This window comes from Calonectris borealis, chromosome 1 (genome assembly GCF_964195595.1).
Source record: "Calonectris borealis chromosome 1, bCalBor7.hap1.2, whole genome shotgun sequence".
Lineage (NCBI taxonomy): Eukaryota > Metazoa > Chordata > Aves > Procellariiformes > Procellariidae > Calonectris > Calonectris borealis.
Window position 1 is genome coordinate 34,798,840 of NC_134312.1, and position 23,540 is coordinate 34,822,379.

Here is a 23,540-nt window from a genome sequence, read left to right on the forward strand (position 1 = left end):
TTCAACAGTGGCAATTTTAAAGCAAATCAGTATGTCCCAGCAGCATTCATTTGTCTTGTCCTAATGTCATTGTTGGTTTTACATTTAATACTTTAGATACATTAGTATGTCTGGTTTCTATGGACATCCAGATGTTTGGACCTGATGCACTTACTGCTGTAAAACTCATTGAACATCAGTGCGTTAGCCAGCAAGGAGTACCTGATGTCAGACCACAAGTAATGGATCATGGTTCTTCACAGGCCCATGCAACAGGTGTCCCAGGTTAGTATCACTGCAAGAGAACATACTCTTCTACAAAATTCCCTTATATGGCATGTATGATTTTTCTCTTCTGTAGGTTTCTGATTAATTTACATAAATAAGTATAGCATTATGCATAACATACGGTATCTTTTTCAGACACTTGTTCACAAAGCAAATATAGAGCTATGTTAGCCAAAACTGTTGTGAAACAAGCTTTAAAAGAATCTTAATATTTTTCAGTTGCTAATCTGAAAATTTACTGAAAGTTATGTACACTCGCTATTTTAACTTGTTCAGTGGAAAGAAAAAGTATCCATTCTAGATTGTTCCTGTAATTTGCAGAGAATTAGAGGTCCATTTTATGTTGTGTTTTACACAGAATATTATTGGGCAGTAACATACATATTTGATAGAATTGCAGAGGTGAGATAGATGCACAGAATGATACCTCTGTTGAAGTTGCTGAACAGCTTATTATGATGTGAACCAAATTTTAACTATTGTTTAAAGCTCAAAGTGTTTTCTTAATTGTAAATTAAATTGGAATTATGATTAATCTTTGCAGTTTTATTTTGGGATCAAATACTGGCACTTTGGATGTTGATGGCACAGCTAACTATTATTGGTCAGAGTGAATAGTATATGTACCTCATTCTGTCTTTACTAATAAAAGACATAGCAGTATACCACAAGTGCACACAAAATGGAACATAGGTATTTGTTCTGGGGGAAAAATGGAGAAAGAACCATTACGACAGACACTGGCTTGCATGTCCAAGTGTACTGTTTCTGGAATGGGTGTAGCTACCACAGTGAAAGTGACTGGAAAAGAATGTGACTAAGGGGGTGAACAAGAGTGAATAGAAGGAACCGATGGGACATCACAACAAAATTCTTTACATTGTATTTGCTTCCACTTAGGAATTGGAAAAATAATTGCTGTGTATTTCTGCCTGTTCTGGTGGAGTACTGTGCTACTCTTAAATCATGTTCAGTACTCTAAAGTATTGAGATCATGGATCATGATCGTGAATCTGGAAGCTGTTGTTCACTAAGCGCTTACGTCACGTCATCATTGCACTTCAGTGGTGGCTCTGGCCTTGGCATACCCTGCTTCCCTTTGGTAAATTGTGGTGCAAATCTATAGTCTGCTTAGTGCACCTTTGTGGTGCCTTAGCTGGATACATCCTTGCTTACAAACACAGGACAAACTACCAGTGGAAGTCATGGAGTTGAAGTGCTTCATTCAGGAGAACAAAAATCGTTTCAGCAAGTTTTTTTTTCTTCCCCTCATTCTCCACAGCCTCCAGGACAGCACCACATGTTGCTCCACCACCGGGAATAGTAGAAATAGACAGCGAGAAATTTGCATGTCAGTGGTAAGTGTATATTTCTGTTCAAATATTTTAATGCAGAAGAAAAACAAAGAAAAATGCCTGTATTCATGTGTCACAGAATTTTCTAGCTTGCTTCTGTTTACTGTTAGACTCGTTTTTCTGAAAAGTACAGAGCAAAAACATTCTGTCGTTACTTTGAAGAAGTATGAAAGAAAAAGTTCAACTGGAATATTTACTCTTCGACAGCTGATACTTGAAATTAGTTGTTTTCTCTCTTAGAATAGAATTTAGTTTGATTTTTAACTCTGATCTTGATTTTATTTATTTTTTAAATTGTCAAGCAGCATTATCTGTTTTATGAGTGTTTTCATGTGGTAATGTGTTGCTATATTACTGCACCAATATAGAAGTAATTATGAAATTATGAAGCTAGGCCCTGCAAAACTCTCATGTGATCACTGTGAACCTCAAGCAAGTTAAGGAAGATCAAAGCCTTTTCCATCCAAATTCTCTTGCTTTCAATTAATATTGTTGTTGTCAGATATTTAGAGAAAAATGTTCTGCCTGTGGTTCTTATGCGGACTGAGGGTGACCTTTCTGAACTATTTGACTTACATAAATCTACTCACATTCTAAATATTTTTATTAGTCAGTTCCTGATGGGACCCTTCCACCTCTGCTGCTCCACAGCTCTCATGTTCATCAGTTGTCTTATGATCAGACAAGGGCCTTCAGGATAAAGTGGGTAGAATTTGTCAAAGCTTAGTGCTTTAGGCCATGATTTAGTTTTACTTACACTTCCAGCAAAACTTTGATTGTATGGGGGAAATGTTGCAGATTCTTGTTGGTCAACTGATGTTGTTCCCATGCTTCTGTTTGCACACTGCAAAGTATTATTAATGTGCACTGCTGAAAGACAGAGAAATTTCACGTTTAGAAATTTAAACAGGAATATCTGGAGTTGGAATCACCGCAGCTCAATTTAGTGATCTGCAAGTTGGTCTCTAGCCAAAGCTAGTTTTCTAGGCTGCCTTTTTAATTAATGAAGTGGGAGATTCCCCCAGTAGTAAAATGAATTGCCTTCACCTGCCTAGTTTCTGATGAGATTACGAATTACCTTCTGGTGCCACCTTCTCTCTATTGACTATAGAGAGCACTAGACATCTAGCTTTCAGGCAAGGTGAATTTTGCACTCTGTATAAAATGTAAAATAGAAGTTTTGACTGTTAAAATAAGTGTGGGTACGTACCATGCTGCAACTGTGCGATACCATCAAATGACAGAAAATAATGAAGCAAACCATAGAGCATTATATTGAGAATATTTGGAATGTCTGCTTTGTTTCTGGTTCTGTGTGCTTCTGCAGCTGTCAGTGTTGAATACTATTATTTTGTACTTGATTTTCTTCTGGTTAGTCTTGGGTAGATATAGCTAGTGAAAAATAAAAATTAACATCTAGTCCTGAAAATTCTCCTCAAATACTAACTGTGCTGCCAAAAAAAAAAAACCAATGCAAATTGAGAGCGGAGGAGTGGCCTTTTCCAAGCATTTTGATCAATGCTAACATGGGAGTGTCTTACATTCGTCTAAATTTTCATGGTATGTTTTAGTCATTGTTTCCTATTGAGAGAAATGGGAAAATGAGTAAATCATAACAGTAGAATTTTGAAAAGTTACTATCTCTTGGAAGCAGCAGAAAGACAAGGTATTTAAACTGAGCTTCCTGGATATATTATTAGCCAGTTTAGCCGGACTAGGAGTCCTTGTGGGGTAAGTGCATGTGACAGTGAAGTGCTAATTGCAGATTCCATTTCACCATTGTAAGTCCTGAATATCTTCAGTTCACTGGTACCAGTGGTAGTGTGTTAGCCTAATATGACATACTCAACTGGACAGTCATTTGTCTGATATGCCAAATTTAATTAATACCTAGACTTTCTGTTACACAGTGTGATCTCAATTTTTGTAATAACAAAATTGTAACTCATCTGCAGGAGAAATGGCACTATACTTACTCTTTACTGGCTATGAGAGAATACAGTTTAAAGAATATAATCATTTGCTTTTTCTCTTTTGAAGCATCTAGTTATATTGGGAGTGTAGGACTCTACAAAGGAGAATGCATTGTATCCAAAGTGTTAGCACCATATAGTAAATGCTGAGAATTTAAACAATATTTTTATTCTGTCTGAGCCTATATTCTGGTACTGGTATTTGAGCATTGTGTGAGAGTTGTTACTTACCTCCATTTGCTGCTGGGGATGAACCGTTCCCATGTCTCTGGGTTGGAATAACCCAGAAGTATCTGAAAGAAATAAAATTAAACTAATAGAAAATATTTCCTCCTCTCACAGCTTCCTCGTTGGGGGTTGGATGGTCTGTGTGCTTGTGGAGTCTGTAGGAGATACAAATACTTTCTCTCCCTAGAAACTGAATGTTAGGCAGAAACAGGTTGTTCAAGGATTTTATTGATGTCTATGTAGTGTGGGACTCCAGGAATGACAGTGTGTGTGTTTTGTGTGTGCACTCTCTTAGAATCCCAGTCCCCTCTCTCCTGCCCTCCTACCTCTATCAGAATGACAGGATCAAGATTGTTATTCTATCTCTGGTTTTATTTCTGTTTTAAAGTAAGACTGCATTAGCGGATCAGTTAACAAAATCTTGGTTTTGATACAAACACTGACTTTTGATAGAAATTTCTGATGAAGAATTAGCTAGCATTCAGTCCATCTTTTGCTAAAGTGGAATCATTAAGGAATAAGAATAGAGCTGTGGGGAGGAGACGTCACCAAACAATGCGTTCTTTTTTTGGTTTTATTTCTGAATGTACCATAAAAAAGGCACATGTAGAGACTATTTTGCATATTACATATGCAAAAAAGATCTTGCATGTAAACCTGACTGCATGTATTGGGATCCTATGTGTTGAATCGTAAGCAGGGAGAAGGAGAAAGTATGGAACAGACATTTGACAAGACAATATACTAAAGTGCTATTTTCCATGTTGTTATCAGGTCTCAAAAGTCTCTGATACAGACAGAAGTGTTTTAACAACCCTTTTAAAAGTACTCTTTCTATATTTTGCTTCATAGTTTATTTTTCATCCTCAGGTTGAATGCACATTTTGAGGTGAATCTTGATTGCTCAGTCTCTCGAGCAGAAATGTACTCTGAATACCTCTCTACCTGTAGTAAATTAGCTCGAGGTGGAATCCTGACATCAACTGGATTTTATAAATGTCTGCGGTAAGGCAAAAATTCATGCAACGGTGAAAAAGCAATTGTATGTGCTCAGTACTAAGCTGTAGCTTTAGATTTCTTTGAGAAAAGATCTACTGAGTTGAGTTTGAAAGACATCCAGTTTTGGAATTTTAATTGAAACAAATGTTTAGAGTTTGTTTAATTTTATTTCATTCTATTTCAGGATCTTTGATAGGGTTCCTTCTCTTCTTATAGTCCTTTTAATTCTTTCTGAAGTAGTTTTTGCAGGTATTGTGGTTTTCTCTTAGCTTGTATGAGATCTTGGCCAACCATCTGGTGGACCTGTTAGTCCTCAGTGATGAATACTCAGATGCTGTTGGAGAGTCCTGCTGTATTGTAAAGATGCAGGCATTAGTGCAGTAATTCTGCACACAAGAGCAGTTAGTTAAAACAAAAACGTTCTAAGAGGATTGAGTTATTGTGTTTATTAACATAGATTTATGTTGTGTTTGGCAGAACTGTCTTTCCAAATCATACAGTGAAGAGAGTAGAAGATCCAAGTAACAATGGTCAAGCACATATACACGTGGTAGGAGTGAAAAGGAGAGCTATACCACTTCCCATTCAGATGTACTATCAGCAGCAGCCAACTTCGTCTACCCCAGTTGTCCGGGTTGATTCAATTCCTGATGTGTCTTCGTCTCCTTCGCCAGCAGGTTTTTAAATTAATTAAATACGAAGTGTTTTGCATTGGTTCTGAAATGACAATAAAAGACAAAATTTTTTGAAAATAGTTTGAAAATGTTGGAAGTCGAGGCCACATGTTTTGATTGATTTTATTCAATAATGTTAGGAGTAGTATTGCAATATGTACTTGCATGCCATTCTAGTATTTGACGTGTAACCCATAGACTTGTCAGTCAGCAGACAAGCCATTGTTGCTGCATCATTAATTCAGATGCAGTATAGCTGAGAAGAGAAACTGCTTCCTATAGAACTACAAATTCAAACCTTGGCTTTTTAAAAATTTGTTATGTTAATGTGTTTTGAAATAATTTTTGCTTCCAAACTTCTACTGTGTTTATTTCAACAGGAATCCCGCATGGGCTACCAAGCGTAGGAAATCACTATCAGAGGACCCCTATTAACCAGTCTTCAACTTTGACAGCAACACAGATGTCTTTTCCAATTCAAGGTGTTCACACTGTGGCACAGACTGTTTCTAGAATTCCACAAAATCCTTCTGTTCATACACAGCAGCAACAAAATGCTCCAGTGACTGTTATACAGAATAAAGGTCCAATATCCTGTGAAGTAGTGAAGGCCACAGTAATACAGAGCTCTGTTCCCCAGTCTGCAGTTCCTGTTACTATTGCTGTAGGAGGAGCACCACAAGCTTCTAATCAAACTCACAGCACTACAGGACCACAGCCGTCTGTTACTGTTGTTAGTTCTCAGACGTTGCTTCACCACCAACCTGTAATTCAACAACAGTCTCCACTGCATGCAGTGGTACCAGGACAGATACCTTCAGGCACTCCTGTTACGGTAATTCAGCAAGCTGTACCTCAGGGTCATATATTTGGCAGAGTACAAAACATACCAGCATGCAGTTCAGCAGTTTCACAGGGTCAACAGCTAATCAGCACATCATCACAACCTGGGCAGACATCATCTCAGCAGTCCTCTGCTGGCAACCAGCAACAAGATACAGTCATCATAGCACCACAGCAGTACGTCACAACCTCTGCATCTAACATTGTTTCTGCCACCACAGTTCAAAATTTCCAAGTAGCAGCTGGGCAGGTGGTTACAATCGCAGGTGTCCAAAACCCACCAACATCTAGGGTAGGGTTTCAGAATATTGCACCAAAGCCTCTGCCATCTCAGCAAGTTCCACCTGCCGTGGTACAGCAGCCAATGCAGCCACAGCAGCAGCCTCCACCACCATCCCAGCAAAGTGTAGTGATTGTAAGCCAGCCAACTCAGCAAGGTCAAACGTATGCACCAGCCATTCATCAAATAGTGCTTGCTAATCCAGCTTCTATTCCCACTGGTCAAACTGTCCAGTTGACTGGACAGCCAAGCATTACTCCATCTTCTTCACCATCCCCAGGTCCGGTTACAAATAATCAAGTCCCTACAGTTATGTCATCTTCATCTACCACGCCTCAGTCACAAGGACCCCCTCCTACTGTCAGCCAGATGCTTTCTGTAAAGAGGCAGCAGCAGCAGCAACATTCACCAGCATCATCGCAGCAGCAGGTACAGGTACAACAACCGATACAAATGCAAGTTCAGTCACAACAAGCTAATACAGGAGTTGGCCAGCCTAATTCTGGTGAGTCTAGTCTGATAAAACAACTGCTTCTTCCGAAAAGAGGCCCCTCAACTCCAGGGGGGAAGCTTATACTCCCAGCTCCACAGATTCCTCCACCTAACAATGCAAGAGCTCCTAGCCCTCAGGTGGTTTATCAGATGGCCAATAACCAGGCACCAGGTTTTGGAGTTCAAGGACAGTCTCCAGCTCAGCAGCTGCTAGTTGGACAGCAAAATGTTCAGCTGGTCCCAGGTGCAATCCAGCCCCAAGGGGCAGTACAAACAGTACCCATTTCTAATTTACAGATATTGCCAGGCCAGTTGATCTCAAACAGCCCAGCAACTATTTTCCAAGGGACTGCTGGCAACCAGGTTACGATAACAGTTGTGCCAAATACGAGTTTTGCTACTGCAACTGTGAGTCAGGGAAATGCAACTCAAATCATTGCTCCAGCAGGAATTGCAGTGAGTGGAGCACAGACAGGAGTTGGGCTACAGGTGCAAACACTTCCAGCTACTCAAGCACCTTCAGCTGGACAATCACCGTGTACTGCTGCTCCCCCATTCAAAGGTGATAAAATAATTTGCCAAAAGGAGGAAGAAGCAAAGGAAGCAACAGGTTTACACATTCATGAACGTAAAATTGAAGTTATGGAGAATCCTTCCTGCCGAAGAGGAGCTGCAAACACCAGCAATGGGGATGCAAAAGAAAATGAAATGCAGGTGGGAAGTCTTTTAAATGGGAGAAAGTATAGTGACTCCAGTCTACCTCCTTCTAACTCAGGGAAAACTCAGAATGAGGCCAATCAGTGCTCACAAGTCAGTAATGGGCCATCATTAGAAATGGGTGAGAACGGAGCTCCTGGAAAGCAGAACTTTGAACAAATGGACACAGAGGAAATTAAAAGTGATTTGAAGAAGCCCCTAGTTAATGGAATCTGTGATTTTGATAAAGGAGATGGTTCTCATTTGAGCAAAAACATTCCAAATCACAAAACTTCCAATCATGTAGGAAATGGTGAGATATCTTCAGTGGAACAACAAGGGAATTTGGATGCTACGCAGCAAGATACTGCCAAAGGTGATCAAGGGGAAAGAATTTCTAATGGGCCTGTATTAACTTTGAGTAGTTCACCTGTTGTAAGCGGTACACAGGAGGCTGCAAAACTGTTAACCCAGCAACTTAGTGGTACCAACACTGATTTACCTAATGGACCTCTAGCTTCAAGTTTGAATTCAGATGTGCCTCAGCAACGCCCAAGTGTAGTTGTCTCACCACAATCTACAGCCTCTGTTATACAGGGGCATCAAATCATAGCAGTTCCACACTCAGGACCTAGAGTGTCCCAGTCTACCCTGTCATCCGAAGTTCGGTCTACTAATGGCACAGCAGAATGCAAAACTGTAAAGAGGCCAGCAGAGGATAATGACAGGGAAACTGTTCCAGGAATTCCAAATAAAGTAGGAGTTAGAATTGTTACAATCAGTGACCCCAACAATGCTGGTTGCAGTGCAACTATGGTTGCTGTGCCAGCTGGAGCGGATCCAAGCACTGTAGCGAAAGTAGCAATAGAAAGTGCTGTTCAACAAAAGCAGCAGCATCCAACTACGTATATACAAAGCATGGTCACACAGGTATGTTACAGTGTTCTTTTTATGTTTATTCCAACTGTGATTCTGACTAGTGCTGTGAAATAATGCCGGTGAAAATGTAAACTCAGTCAATATCTCTTGCATAGTATTTAAAATATTCATAAAATTATGGTTTCTGTTCTTTCACGGACTAAAGTTCTAATAGTTTGCATACTTCTTTGATGTCAATAACAGCAGTGGAATTTAAAATAGTTTGTAGCTTGATAATAGACAGTAAGGAAAGAACTTCTCCTCACTGATTTTTTCCTTAAAGGATTAACTGTTCGGAAAACAACAATGATTTGTTGTATAGTCTTGTAAAAATGTCAGAATTGTTCTGCATTTTATTTGTGGTTCTTATTGCTTATGGAGGAGTGAATATGTCTTTTTTGCAAGTTAATCACCACAACTGCTTCTGGCTTGCTGAAATGAGTTGAAGTTCTATGCATTTAAAGGTGATCTTGAAAGGCTTGCTTCAGGCATTCACTACAGTCAGGAGAAAGTATTGTATTGTAAATTTGTTGAAATATTTATGTTGGTTTATTGCAAAATATTTGTAATGTTTATTTTATTGATACAATATGCATTGTTTGGGGTTTTTTTCTGTTTCACAAACTTTGGAAAGGGCTTTTTTGTTTGTTTGTTTTTCCTCCATCAACTTTTTTTTAACTATTTGAAAGTGGTTACTCCCTAAGACTTTACTAGAAATGAGGTATGGCTATCAGTTGTATGAGCATTAATAAGTACAGATAATCATGTTTAAGATTATTCCAATCTCCAGAATTTATTTTAGCTTTGTACATGGAGAGAAAGTCCCTCTCCAAAAATCATTCCTAACCTGAATAGGAGCAAAAAGAATGGAATAGTAGGTCTGGCAGTCAGAGTTCTGACAGACTGTGGAGAGGAGAAGTGAAATCTTGAGTGTACATTAGTGCATTTTGACCTTGAGGTAAGACAGGTCTTTTATTTCTTATCTTCCTTTTTGTTGTTTGGTTAGGGTTTTGTTTGTTTGTTTTTGATGGGGTAGCAGCTATAGACCTTATGGACTTGAACAGAGCTAGAACTCTGACCACTCTTTAAGAGTGGTCAGGCCTTGGAAAACAGGCTGCCCAGGGAAGTGGTGGAGTCACCAACCCTGGAAGTATTTAAAAGACGTGTAGATGTGGTGCTTAGGGACATGGTTTAGTGGGCATGGTAGTGTTGGGTTGACGGTTGGACTCGATGATCTTAGAGGTCTTTTCCAACCTTAATGATTCTATGATTCTATCTCAAAATGCAACAAGTGATGGCTATTGCTACTTCTTTTTCTGTGTCAAGTTATGTTTCTGTTGAAAGCTCTTTTGACTTTCCTTCATCTAGTTGTCAGAAATCAGGACTAACAGTTAACAAGCTTTCTTCTTTTTCTTTCTTTTCTTCTTTCTTTTTAACTGCCACACTGCACAGAGTTGTGTTTTTAAAATGTCTTTAAACTCACATGTAAATTTTCACTTAGGTTTTATCAGAGAGAGATCCCTGTTTTTCTGATATGTTACTTATCTTTGTTCTTACTAGAAATGAATTGACCAAAATGAAAGTGTTTTTTGGCAGCATAGGGAGAATGAACTAGATTTTCTGTAGCGTGGATGAAAAAAAGCAAGCTATGCCTTGCTTTTTACAGTGAGTGTCTTTAGCTGTTACACAGTTTGAATTTCTATTACAGCTTTGCTAAGGATTTGGCTGAAATAGCAAATGGTATGGCTATGTCTCTGGAATGGAGTAAATACTATCTGTGGTTATTTATTCCCTGGACATGTGGCTGACAAGAATTTTCAGTTGTGTCTCAAACAGCTATCAGACTTCCAGATTTTTGAGAAGAGGGGAGTAATACAGTTAACTTTAATTTGTATTGGATTAGCTGTTCTATCATGATAATAATAATAAAAAAAAGAATATTTCCTGTGCTGATAGTTTCTTTTTTACACTGTCACTAATATCACTATCATTAATAGTTCCTACATTTTCCATTACCTGTACAAACAGAAATGCTGCCAGCTGGGTATGCCTTTCAGTACAGATTTGCAGATCAAAATAGCTTGGTTTAATGTCTGCTTCTATGGAAGTTGGCTCATTTTCCTGTCTGTAGGATGCCCATGCTGTCTTCAAAATTACAGGAATGTGGGAGAAGAGGAGTTTATTAGTTTTGATCTTGGTGAACAGTCTAATTTGTTAGCTAATTGCCTTAACCATTACATATGGCTATTTATGAATCATGTCTATCATGATAATGCTAAGTACTGACTTATAATAGAACCCACTTTATAGTACTCTGTTCAGATATAGTGAACATCATAGTTTGGCTTAAGACTTTTAAGGATCTTTACTACTCCTTTAAAATTAATGTGTTGGACTATAAACAGTACCATTCTGGCCAGATCTTTTTTTTTCCCCCCCAAAGCTGCTGAGCAGCTGCAATAGCCATTGTTTTGCTGAAAAATCACATGTTAAGTATTTCCAATATTGAGTCTGCTTTTAGGAATATCTTTAAGACATCCAGAAATACTAAGATGTAGCCAAATTCTCATGAACTCAGTCCGAGTTTTAATGATGACTTCTTTTGAGATTAGGCACTGTATAATCTCCTGTTTTCTCCCTCCCATTTTGAGCGTCTTCCTTGTATGATAAGCAGCTTTCTTGTCCCTGACTTTTTGAAAGGCAGCAGCTAAGGAATACTGTTTTCACTTGCGCATCTGCATTGTTTAATCCTCTCTGCAGTATTTAATGTATACTGGGTGTCTTGCAGAAGAAATAGGAGAACTGCAAACAGTGTGAAATTTATTATAAATACAACCCCACGGAGAAAAATGGTGAGGGACAGGGAATAAAGGGATATTAACTATGGCAAAATTACATAGCTGCTGAAGCTGTTAGTGTGTGATTTCCTGTTTGCTTGTCATCTTAAAATTTTATTTTAAACTAGAGCTTGTATTTCAGAGAAGTGAGAAAGGGATAGAGGAAGAAAATTTTTAATAAAATTACAACCCAACAGGAAGGCTGGACAAGGAGATGTAGAGGACAGAAGAGGGAGGATAATATTGCTTATGCAACTACAGCAGGATTAGTTGTCATGAACTGCAGAGAGGAGAAGGGGAAGATGCTTGAACTGAAGATAAGGAAGGACAAACAAACGGGAGGGAAGGGAATAAAGTGAAAACTAAGGAAAGCAAGAAAAAAGTGAAATAATTCTTAAGGGAATGTAAAAGTTAAGAGAAGATTTGTTTCATGATATGAATGGTAGTTTGAAATGGGCTGGTACTATATGCTTGGGGGGAGAAATGTTGATTTAAATGGCGTACTAAAATAATGAAAATTATATACTTGCTGTTTATGGGACAGCCCATGTAGTGCTATTGAAATCCAGTTAGGCAAGTACAGGTATCTTCTGTGTATAATCTGTGATTGTTCCATGTTAATTGTACATGTAAGCAAAACTCATTGAAAAATACATATATACTGACTTTAAAGATTTTTATTTTTTGTATTTTTATATAAAAATTGGGCTATGGGTATATGGGTTATGTCAAAAGAGGAACATATGATATACACAGTGTTGCAATTTTTTTCTTATATCTCCATCTGTGTTTTGTAAGCCCATGAAATGTAGTCTGAGAGGAGATAGAACTGGCACTTTACTTTCTTGGCCTCCTTTTCGTTTATTTCTGTGTTCGCTGCTCCTGGATTATTGCTTTCCCAAGGCATTGTGCTGGACCGGTGGATGGAAAAGAAAAAGAAAAAGAAATGAGCAATTACCTACCTGTACATTTTATTTTCTTTTCCACTTTTTCTTACTCCTCTTCAAACGCCTCCAAAACATCTGTTGAACATAACCATGTTGGTTTGTCCCAATTGGTGTGTGTTTTGAAGGAATGCTCTGATATCATGCCAAGTTCCTAGAAATGAGCAAATCTGATTTAAATTGCCTTATCTGGCTTCTAAAGTAATCACTTCCCTGCTCATCACTGTCATCCCCTCATAAACAATGCACTCCCATTTCTCTTAAGGCTGCCCACTTGAAACATGCTTGTGTGGAATTTTAGGTGGCAAAAACTGAGTGAGCCTTGCCTTAACTATATGCTCCTGCTCTCTGTTGATTGGGAAGCTGAGAATTACCATGCACCAGAAAGCAGGTGTGTAGCCCCAGGAGGTGTAATTCATTCCTAGCTACAGAGCAAATGAGTTTCTCAGCTGGAAGTACTGAAATACAGAATCTCTGTGCTTTTATTGCTCTTCACTTGTGAAGCACACTGTTGCAAGGAGACTTAAACCTCAGTAATCTAACAACAAGAAAAGAACATTTATTTTAGTGCCTACGTATCCACCTGACCACTTCCTCACACTCAAATCCTGCTATATTCATTCTCAGCTTATAAGCTACCTTTTTATGTATGTTCATTATCAGGAAGAAACTAAACATAAAACTTTAAGTAATACTGAACTGTAAATCCTGTGATACTTTAAAAAACACTGTTACTAATATTTAACTATTTAATGTTGAATTAAATGTATTTACTGTGGGTGTCCACATATTAATGTGGGTTGGAGAAAAAATGCAGCCTAAAGCTTTTAAACTGCATATGGCTCTATATTTCAATAAGACTCTCATCATGCTGGGATGCAGCGTATTCTACTGCTGATGGCACAGTAGAATTTAAATATTTAAATAAAATGGGCAACTAAAATAGAATGGGCAACTAAAATAGAGTTGTCCATTAATATATAAAGGGAATGGCACCATTCATGAAATGGAGGTAGAGGCCATTTCTGGCCCCAAGCCATAGGGTTTGTTATTCCTACCGCTCAGGGAGCTCATGTGCCCAAATGGAGGAGTTCTTGTGCATAAAAATAAACTAGTATCTTTTGTAAACAGTCCATTCTATTAGCAGAAAACTCTTAGCTTTACTTTTAGTTTTCATGACTATGCTGGACTTACCTTTTTTCCTCTTCTCCTCCCTGCCCCCCAATATCTCAATCTAAAGTCACCGAGTCTAGAGGTAAAACTCCCTTCTGCTTATTAAAAGTAGGCTGTAGTATCTGTTCTGTAAGTAGTCTGTACAGGTATTAAGGGTTTGTATTTATGTAGTTCAAGAGTTCAGCGCAAACCATACTGTCAGGGCAAGATCAGCCACATCAATGCAGAAATATATCTAAGAAAGCAGAATCTTAAGAGGACCAATGTTACATCTCCCAGAAATACTTTATTAGGAAAAATGAAATGTCTATCATAGTTCTGTATGTTAGAGAAATAAGTAACTTTACATAATCATTGCATATCAGTACTGTAAACTAGGTAGCACATAGCAAGTACTTCTAGGTACGTTTCTGGAAAAAAGGAGTTTCATTTCTGAAAAACAAAGACTACCTAATTTTAGTGATGTCCCATGTATCACGCATTACTAAATCTATAGATGAAAATAGGGAAAAAAAGAAAACAAAAATTATCAGTATTTCTGATCTCTTGAACAAAGAGAGGAAAGCTTTGAGATATTCAAACATAGAACTTATGTTTCTAAAATAAAACCTAGGAAAACAAATGTAACTTCACTTTATCTGTTGATTTTAAAATATAATCAGCACAGCTGATAGACAAGCAATAAATTTGACTTAAAAATACATGGAAGTTGTAACCGCCTAATGCTACAAGTTTGAGCGAAACTACTCTACTTTGCCATACAGCAGTAATAAGAGGATTCTAAACAACAACAATTATTTTACACATTTCTTTTCAATCTATCAGCTTTTCTCACTGAAAAAAAAAAAGGTTAGAAAGAAACTGGAGAGGAAACTGAATTTTAACTTTTTGTCTCTGTGCTCTTTTGTTTTCAGCGTGTAACATTTTGTGTTGTATATCTCAGATCTCCTTGTTTAAAATAAACAATTTTTTAATGAAACGGTATTAAAACCTTTGAATACTAGGAGAGCTTGCCAGAAAAACCCTTGAGAAAATTAATAGTTCTGGATTAATTGCAGGGTTTGCTTAGAATGGAGTAAATAATACATGAATCGCATGTTGAATGATGAGAATTAAATGAAATACTGAATTCATTCAGTAAGCCCACTCTCTCTCCGGCACATTACATGAGACAGAAATTCTATAAGGATAAAAAGTCGCATGAAGACAATCATAATGTATTGGTATCAGGATGCCAAGTGAAGATCGCAAAACAAGCTGTACTGCTGACACTCGATAATTCTACTTTCAGCTTCACTTTAAAAATGCCTTGTTAAAGGGACATTGATCATAGAATCATTAAGGTTGGAAAAGACCTCTAAGATCATCGAGTCCAACCATCAATCCAACACCACCATATCCACTACACCATGTCCCTAAGCGCCTCATCTACACGTCTTTTAAATACTTCCAGGGACGGTGACTCAACCACTTCCCTGGGCAGCCTGTTCCAATGCTTGGCCACTCTTTCAGTAAAGAAATTTCTCCTAATGTCCAGCCTAAATCTCCCTTGGCGCAACTTGAGGCCATTTCCTCTCATCCTATCGCTTGTTACTTGGGAGAAGAGACCAACACCCACCTCGCTACAACCTCCCTTCAGGTTGTTGTAGAGCGCGATGAGGTCTCCCCTCAGCCTCCTCTTCTCCAGACTAAACAGTCCCAGTTCCCTCAGCCGCTCCTCACAAGACTTGTGCTCCAGGCCCTTCACCAGCTTCGTTGCCCTTCTCTGGACGTGCTCCAACACCTCCATGTCTTTTCTTGCAGTGAGGGGCCCAAAAAGTCTTAAAAGACTCCATTTTGTTTACCTTTTGTTAAAAGATACATTGTGAAGATTCATTACCCAATCTGTAAAATAGCGTAGAGGTCTTTCGATGAAAATCATTGCAGAATTCAAAAGAATTTGAAGTTATGACTAATGGACTCAAGAGACCTTTCTTACAACTTTTCACGCATGCAGATCACAGGCATCATACAATAGTTGTGCTGTGTTCAGGAGTTCCGCTGAGTTTTTTCTTATTTCTATCAGGATTTATCCTTGGACATGAGAAGTGTTCTGGTTTTGATGAGGCTTTTTTGCTCTCCTTTTGGTCATGTTATTAGTGTTGTACGATCTGTGATAGTTATTAACTCATTACCTTGTGTGACTGTTGTTCACAATGCCAGTAGAGAGCAGCAGGAAGAAAACTTAAGATCAATATGCCAATGAAATGTCAGAAGTTTCACTTACCTGTTTCTTTACAGTTGAAGTCTAAAGCTATTCAGTAACAGAGCTGTAAGGATGTAAACAGAGTATTGTGTGCACCATTTCAAAGTGCCTCTTTTATAATATTCTTAAACACAGACTTTGAAAGTAGTTTTGTTTGGTCTCTTTAAAGAGTGTTATGTTCCTTTTCTAACAGTAGAGAAGAAGAGTTAGGTCTTTATTGCTAGATAATATTCAAAAGCTATTTTTTTATTGTCATCATCTTTATAAACATCTTGCTGGCCAGAGCCTTCTAGGAAAAAAGAAAGAAGAGAAACAGTATTCTGACATAAACACTGTTCCGAAATGGGGAAGTCCAGCATTCAGTATCTATTATTCAGAAAAAAAATTTGCGTATTTTGGCTTTGTTTTTAAATTTTATGTCACCTTTAAGATAGCTTTTATTTACTGTTAAAATAAGTGTCTTGTAGTATTGCAGGGGAGCAAAGGGAACATCTTTTTCCTTTCTGAAATGTTTGTATTTGTATACAACCTGTATGGCATGCTTAGCCATTCTGGGCATCTGGTGTTCTGTACATGTGCCGGCTGGTTTTACAGGAGCTTGAAGAAATACATAATTTGCCAAGTTTTATAGAGAAAAAGGTATGTCGTAGTTTGAGCCCACTGGTCTTTTGATAGTGTTTCTTCAGCATTGTTCAATTCACCTTTTCTTACGCACTCTGTAACACAGGCTGTTGTGTACTAATGTGACAGTTCAAGAATTCCACAGATGCAGCACATAAAACTATTTCATCAGGGAACATAAAGCAGTTTTAGATGTATCAGTGCTCATTTTACTTCTTTTAGCAATATTTTCTCCTACATTGACATACGAAAGCAAACTACTCCCTGTGCTGATGATACTGCAACCCCTTGAGTTTACATGGTTTTTTCTTTTCTTAAGGAACAAATAAACCCTTTGAAAATAATGCTAACCTTTGCTCCACTGGTGCCCTTGAGAAATTCCTTTGCAGTCATAATTCTGTATTTGAATTTGGGCATAAGGTTTAGTAATTTGAATATTAGAAACTTCTGCAAAAATACTACAGTGTGAAAGTTGTATGTCCCTCATGTTATTGTGTCTATTAATGCTTATTCAGAGTTCAGAGTGTTAAAATCTGAAAACTTGTGGTTGATGAAAGTGTAAAACAAAAGATCTTTGAACAAACAGTAAACTGTATGTCAAGTCTTGAAATAAGCCCTGTTTAAAACTCTGGTTTAACTTTTTCTACAGAGCACACCTGCAACGTCGATACCAACAGTGCAAGTACAGGGCCAGCAGATCAATTTGCAGCCGCCTTCATACACTGCAGCAAGTCAGCATGCAGAGCAAATGAAAAAACCTGGACAGAACTTCATGTGTCTGTGGCAATCTTGTAAAAAGTAAATGGCTCCTTTATTTACCTACCTTTTACTAATATGTAACAGATGCTTGTATATAGAAGGTGATTCTACAAATTCTATCCACTCTGTTTCCTTAAGTTACCTTATATTTTGTCAGTGGGGAAAAGGAAAAGTGAAAAGTGTTGAGGAAGCTGAAGCTGAGATTGGGGAGTGCAAGACATTTAACTGTTCTCAGTTACACTTCAGGGCATAAAATGAGTATTATGTGGCTTTCTTTTAATATATGATTCTTCAGTAATAAATAAAATATTGTCATGTAGTTAAGTTAAAAAAAAATCGTAGCTCTGAAACTTGTTCTCTGTATTACAAATACAAAAATAGTTACTGTACTCCAGTTACAAATCATGTCTTGACGTTTTTCTTATGTTTCCAGCTTTTAATCTTCCTTGTGTTTCCAGTTTTGCTAGAGCACTTTTCTATGTCCTGGTCAAAGTCTTATTTAGATTATGACTAATTTTAGTAATTATGATACCATTTGTGTGCCACAGGACTCCATTGTCACGAAAGGAAATAAAAAGGAACTTAGCCTTAAGACTAGACAGCAATGATTAGACTTTTTTTGATTTGTTGTTTTTGTCCTTAAAAGAGAGAGGAGTGAGCTAGCAGACTTTTGGATGCAGGCTTATAAAAACATGATGCTCCCCTTATTATCAGTATGTATATCCTGACACTGATTTTTAAAATAACATAAGTTTGTGTATATGCGTAGTTTTTAGTGAAGGGTACAGACTGGTCAAACAAAGGTAGTTGTCAAATAGCCACTTTGAAAACAGTGAGAGAAATTGCATAACATACAGGATCGGCATGAAAAATTGTGAGACACTTCATTGTTGTAGGACAAGACAAAGGGAGCATGAAGACGAGCTGATTTGGCAGAAAGCTGGTGTATAGACATTCAGAAAGTTGGGATGAAACGATGGAGAAGTTCAAATCTTTGGAACTGGTGGTGAAAATGAGGCATTTGAACAGAATTAGAGGAGTACTGAAGGACAGTTAATCCGTAGACCCCTGAAGCTATAATTTCTGTTTCTTTCATTCCTTACAAACATAATTCAAAGATCATTAAGTCAATGTAAGACATAAGGAATTTAGATAGGACTCTGACTGGTACTGTAGAGATCTGGCACTTTTAAAATCATTGCCCTGTTTTCACCTTAAAAGTGATTTTTGTTTCTTTGGTAGGTGATACTTCTCTATGTAAGAAATACATGTAAGGCTTCACTTAGTTTTTACTTTACTACTAATAAATATAACCATAGAGCCATGCTCTACTGGCTGCATCATAGATGTATAAACACCTGTGTTGGTACAAGAGTGGGTGGTACTGAGGTGGAAATGAAAAGCTGGGGCGGTTTCTTAGCAGAAGCCTTGCCAACTTATACCATCTTGAAGAGTTTGCTGAACTACAGTTTTGAAGCATAAGTTAGTCACCAACTTTCTTTTATGTCTAAAGTTATGTAGGATGAGTTGTGTAGAGTTGAGGTGACATCTAACCATGGAACAAGCTGCTGTCACATGTGAACTAGGATGTGAATATGTGCAGACAAATTTTTGGGCAGGAGGAGGAACAATACAGTTATGATGACCTTACATTATCAGTCTTTTTGTAAGTTTGTCTTAAAATATTATTCCAGTAAGTTTTCCTGTGACTGAAGATAAGGGCTGCAAGGCCCATGTTTTACAAGTTGATCGCTACGTTTTGTTGCAAAGATAGTGTATTATTGCTGTTGCTTTAGTTTCTCCTGTCATTACTTGCTGTACTGGTTCTTGTTCATGGTTAAGTTTCATTGTTTTCAAAAGCCTTCAGAGATTTTGCATTGATAGATTGTACTTATGCTGTCTCTCACTTTGAAAATATTTATTTCAGCCCCAGTCTAAAAACAGTTTAGATTAACATTACACTCAGCATTTTCTGTGGTGAAGAGAGAACCAAAATGTTAAGTTAGCATCTTCCTCAAATGTATATTGTTTATTCATCACAACAGCCTTATTAAAAACAGGAGTATCAAATCTCCTGTAGGCTTCCTGCTTCTAAGAGACATAAAGAAAAATCTGGAATTGCCACCTGTTATTGCAACTGTTTTATTTATAGCTCTCCCTCTTAGCTGTTTTTATTGAGTTGTTTAAGCAGGAAACAAGAAGATTCTTTTGAATGGATCATTGGATCTTTTGAATGGATTATGGTCTATGTGAACTTTACATCCACTACTTGGTTTCATTCATGATTGCTTAGCAATTTTTTTTCCTAGGTATTAAGCAGGCAGGTTCGTCATAGTAGAATGATAGAACAGTGTTTCTTTCGTGGTGTTCACAATTAACTGGAAAGATACGACAGGAGGCAAATTTTATCTCTTCCAGGATGTATTGCAGAAGGCAGTGAAGGCCTTCAAAAACATTTTATTGAGAATCAGAATAAATACAAATAAATAAAATAGTATGTTCTTTTCCTACCCGCGAACTTGGCTGCTACAGTCAGCAACATTCCAGTGGTGTGGGTGTGGGTTCTGCTGTCCTGTTTTTTAGAACTGAATTAGGAAACATTATACCAAGATTTTGAAATAAAATGCAACAGATTTAGTAATGTCTGAAGACTGCAACCAGATCAGGCCCAGTTATGCAAATAGTTGTAACGATTGGCCTCTCGCAGATGTATTCAGGTTTAGTATCTGAAGTGGAAGTAAAACTCTAAAAGGTGTCAGTCAGCACACTACTTTGCATTGAGGATGTAACAGAAAGTAGGTGTTTTCCTTTGAAGTTCAGCTGTCTGCAAGTACTGCTAATTGTATTCAGCTTAATTTAAAAGCTGCTATTTTGTTTCACAGGTAGGCAGGACATGTCTGCTCTTGAATTGCTTTGTATTTAAAAAGTAAATTGGAAATGCTATTGAATCTCCACTGCCTGTCAAGTCAGCTATTAGTTTAATGTTATGTTCAGTAGCTGAACAGAATGGTGGAGAAATTAAGTGGGAAACAAGAGTCTAGACTGAACTGACCATATTCTCAGTACTTAAGCTTTTTTTTTTTTTATTACTATGTTTAGGTGCTGCTTTAAGGAAAAATAGTTTTTCTCTGCAAAATGGTAGTAAATTTGAATCTTCTTAGATCAGTGATTGGAGTATAACACTGAATGTATTATACAGTGAATGAACCAATATAGCTGAAATAGCTTTATTTTTCTTAAAGCCTTGCCATGTTGAATAAAATGTTTTGAACTACATTTTGGGCTTCACTTACGCCATGAAATTTGTTTCATCCATGCCAGGAATTATTCATAAATAGGTTTGTGCCAGGCTTAAGTTTACATACTGACTTGCCCCTTTATTGTGGAAAGACATCTTTCTGTCGTTTGAAACATCAACTTTTGCTGTTAAGCCGATGTAGTTGTAAACCATTTTATTTTCATTTCCTACTATGGGCTATCTGGACCAACAGCAAGAGGCAGGTATTTCTTCTCAGCTTCTTTCAGTAAGAGCTGACTGGCGTGGAAAAGATGAATCCTTTGTAAGAGAGTGGTATTTATTGCCTATGCAGAAGGTAATTACTGTATTACAGGTGGTTATTGCAGTAGGATTCAGTTTATAACTAAGACTTGTCTCTGGGTGAAATTAGCTCTTTGACACCTTTATGGGGTTCAGGTAACAGTATCTGTACACTTAGGCCTACGTATCAATTGCAAGTATGTTTGCATAATGGACAGTATTGAAATGAGTGGTAGGATGTGGAAGGAGGTGGCTGGATCAAAGCACCTACTGATCTGCTATTCATATGCAGAGAGCTCTGACGTGAACTTGTCCATAAATGACTGCTGCAGGTTTAAGATGTTGCTTCATCCTTGGCTGCTTGCTGTAAGTCTCTGATTGGAGGTCATCTCCCTCTTGGCACTATTCAGCCCAGGGAGATCAGTCAAACTTCTTAACACAAATACTTTTGTTGTTAACTGAAACTGAAATACTGGCATGTGAACTGGAATGGCTGAGGTGGGTGCATGTGTTTCCTCTTCGGTAAGACTGCTGCGCCAGTGGCATCCATCCCGCAAGTGTGTGAAGACAGCTGGTGATAATGACTTCCCAAATGGCAGCAACTATGTTTCTAGACCTCTTCTGTCCAAGCCTTAAGTGGGTGTTGATGACCGGGGTTAGTTGTATCGAAATGAATTGCAAGCAGCTAAGTCTTCTGTTTATTTTGGCCATTTTTTGTTGAATCAAGGAATATAATTTGTAACACTTGAGACACGTTTTAAGGTGTATCTAGACTAGAAAAAACACACTTTGAGTCATTCGTTATTTTAATTGAATATTGTTTGAAATATAGGGGTTCTCCAAAACCATCTGATATACGTTAAAATAACACATCTTTTGTCTGTGACAATTTGAAAATATAAATCTAAGAACCTTTTAAGAACGGTTGACTCATGAGTATTTTGAGGTGGCATTCAGAGAGAGTTGTAACTTTTCTACCACTCTGAAATGGAAGAAGGCCCTTACTGGGCTGCACTCACTGTAAGGTTTTGTCACACCTGAGCTCTCACCAAATAGAACATACAGAAAACACAAAACAGACTGTCGAGAGTATTACATGGCCAGGCTTAGGACAACTTCATCTTTTCTATTGATGCAGAAGCACTTCATTTGCTGAAATACCTCATGTCCTGTGCTTTGGGACTGTTGGCAGGCAAAGTGCTTAGTTTGAGGTTTTGGAAAGTAATTTAAAAATTGAGTTTAAGTGAAGATGTTAAAAAGGGTCACATAAGTGACATTTTTCGACTTCTCTGTGCATCAGGAAATGACATCTAGCCATTTTCCCAATATTTAGAATTCGGGTTCTAAAGAGCAGCAATTTTAGATTGATCTCTTATTCCGTCAGTTTTGATAAGTGTGCAGTACTATTGAGAGTAAATAGGATGAATGGTGTGCATCTCTTTTTCCCAATTAAAGTTTAAATAAAGTCTGGGTATGACTGCCAGTAAAAAAGGAAAACAGGAGAAGGAATACATGAAACCCAACTTTTTTAGCTGTTTATTATTGTATTTTGGTTGTATTGCAGAGAATGGATCTGTTGGAATTAACATGCATTATTTCTTTGGTAAAGTATAAGCAGAAAAATAGAAGCATGATATTTCAATCGGATTTGGCAAAACCGTGTTGCCATTTATTGGTAGCTCACTGGTTAGATATGTACATGTTATTCCTTTTAAAATTTGACAACTTTTCATTTATCAATGCATGTCTCGTTTCAGAAAATAAAAATGTTTAGCCAGTATGGGTTTATGTTTGTGATATTTGTGCTTTAGCATTAACTGGAAAAAAAACGCCTTAAATTCCCCTCCCCCTCTTTTTGTAGGTGGTTTCAAACACCATCACAAGTTTTCTATCATGCAGCAACTGAACATGGAGGAAAAGATGTCTACCCAGGGCAGTGCTTATGGGAGGGATGTGAACCTTTCCAGCGGCAGAGGTTTTCGTTCATTACCCATTTACAGGTGCAGATTTTCTTTCACATATTACTTCAGAAAATAGTAGGAATCCCGTGGTAAATTTTCACACACCTTTCTCACTGTCTTTCTCTTTTCCCCAAACAGGATAAGCACTGTTCCAGAGATGCTTTGCTTGCAGGATTAAAGCAAGATGAACATGGACAAGCAGGAAATCAGAAGCCTTCCAATAAGTAAGAGACCTGAGCCTCATTAGCAGTAGTAAAAATAACAGGATTAGAAATTATTGGAAGAATTTGTGTATTTATAACTTGGCTTATCAGGTGAAACTCTGCATATGTAGAGTCTGTAACAGTAATCAAACTTGAGGTCCATTACAGTAAGAGAAAATGGGTAAAAGAGGGAATAGATTCTGATGGGGGACATGTGGTTGCAGTTATAAAAAGAATAGGTAATTCTTTAAGGTGTATGGTCAATACTCTGTGATGAATATTGTTCTCAACATATTCTCCTGATTTTTCCCAACTGGGCAGTATTTTATAACTTTTATTGTAACAGGAAAGTGCTTGTAATCCAAATAGAAAGTTATTTGTTGTGAACAGTTCAGCTGTTTCAGTTGAGATGGATTGTCTTGTAACTTGTTATATTCCTTTCAGTTTTGTGGTCTGAATTTGGGCTGATTTGATCCAGGGACTCTTGTAATAAACTTTCCTTTAAACAAGCAAACAAGATAAATACCAACTCCT

At 37.7% G+C, this 23,540-nt stretch overlaps 1 protein-coding gene across 5 annotated transcripts in view; it reads left to right on the forward strand.

Annotated features, from left to right (window-relative positions):
- The window catches only part of ARID2 (AT-rich interaction domain 2), a 106,735-nt gene that overhangs the window by 75,102 nt on the left and 8,093 nt on the right, over positions 1–23,540 (forward strand). For 4 of the 5 annotated variants that reach the window (XM_075148207.1, XM_075148208.1, XM_075148218.1 and 1 more), the window contains 8 exons: positions 97–264; positions 1,550–1,625; positions 4,694–4,828; positions 5,300–5,499; positions 5,877–8,737; positions 17,195–17,343; positions 22,704–22,842; positions 22,942–23,027. In XM_075148207.1, the coding sequence (XP_075004308.1) occupies positions 97–264; positions 1,550–1,625; positions 4,694–4,828; positions 5,300–5,499; positions 5,877–8,737; positions 17,195–17,343; positions 22,704–22,842; positions 22,942–23,027 (3,814 nt within the window). The remainder of the gene's footprint in view (positions 1–96; positions 265–1,549; positions 1,626–4,693; positions 4,829–5,299; positions 5,500–5,876; positions 8,738–17,194; positions 17,344–22,703; positions 22,843–22,941; positions 23,028–23,540) is intronic. The other variant, XR_012673392.1, reaches the window with a different exon arrangement.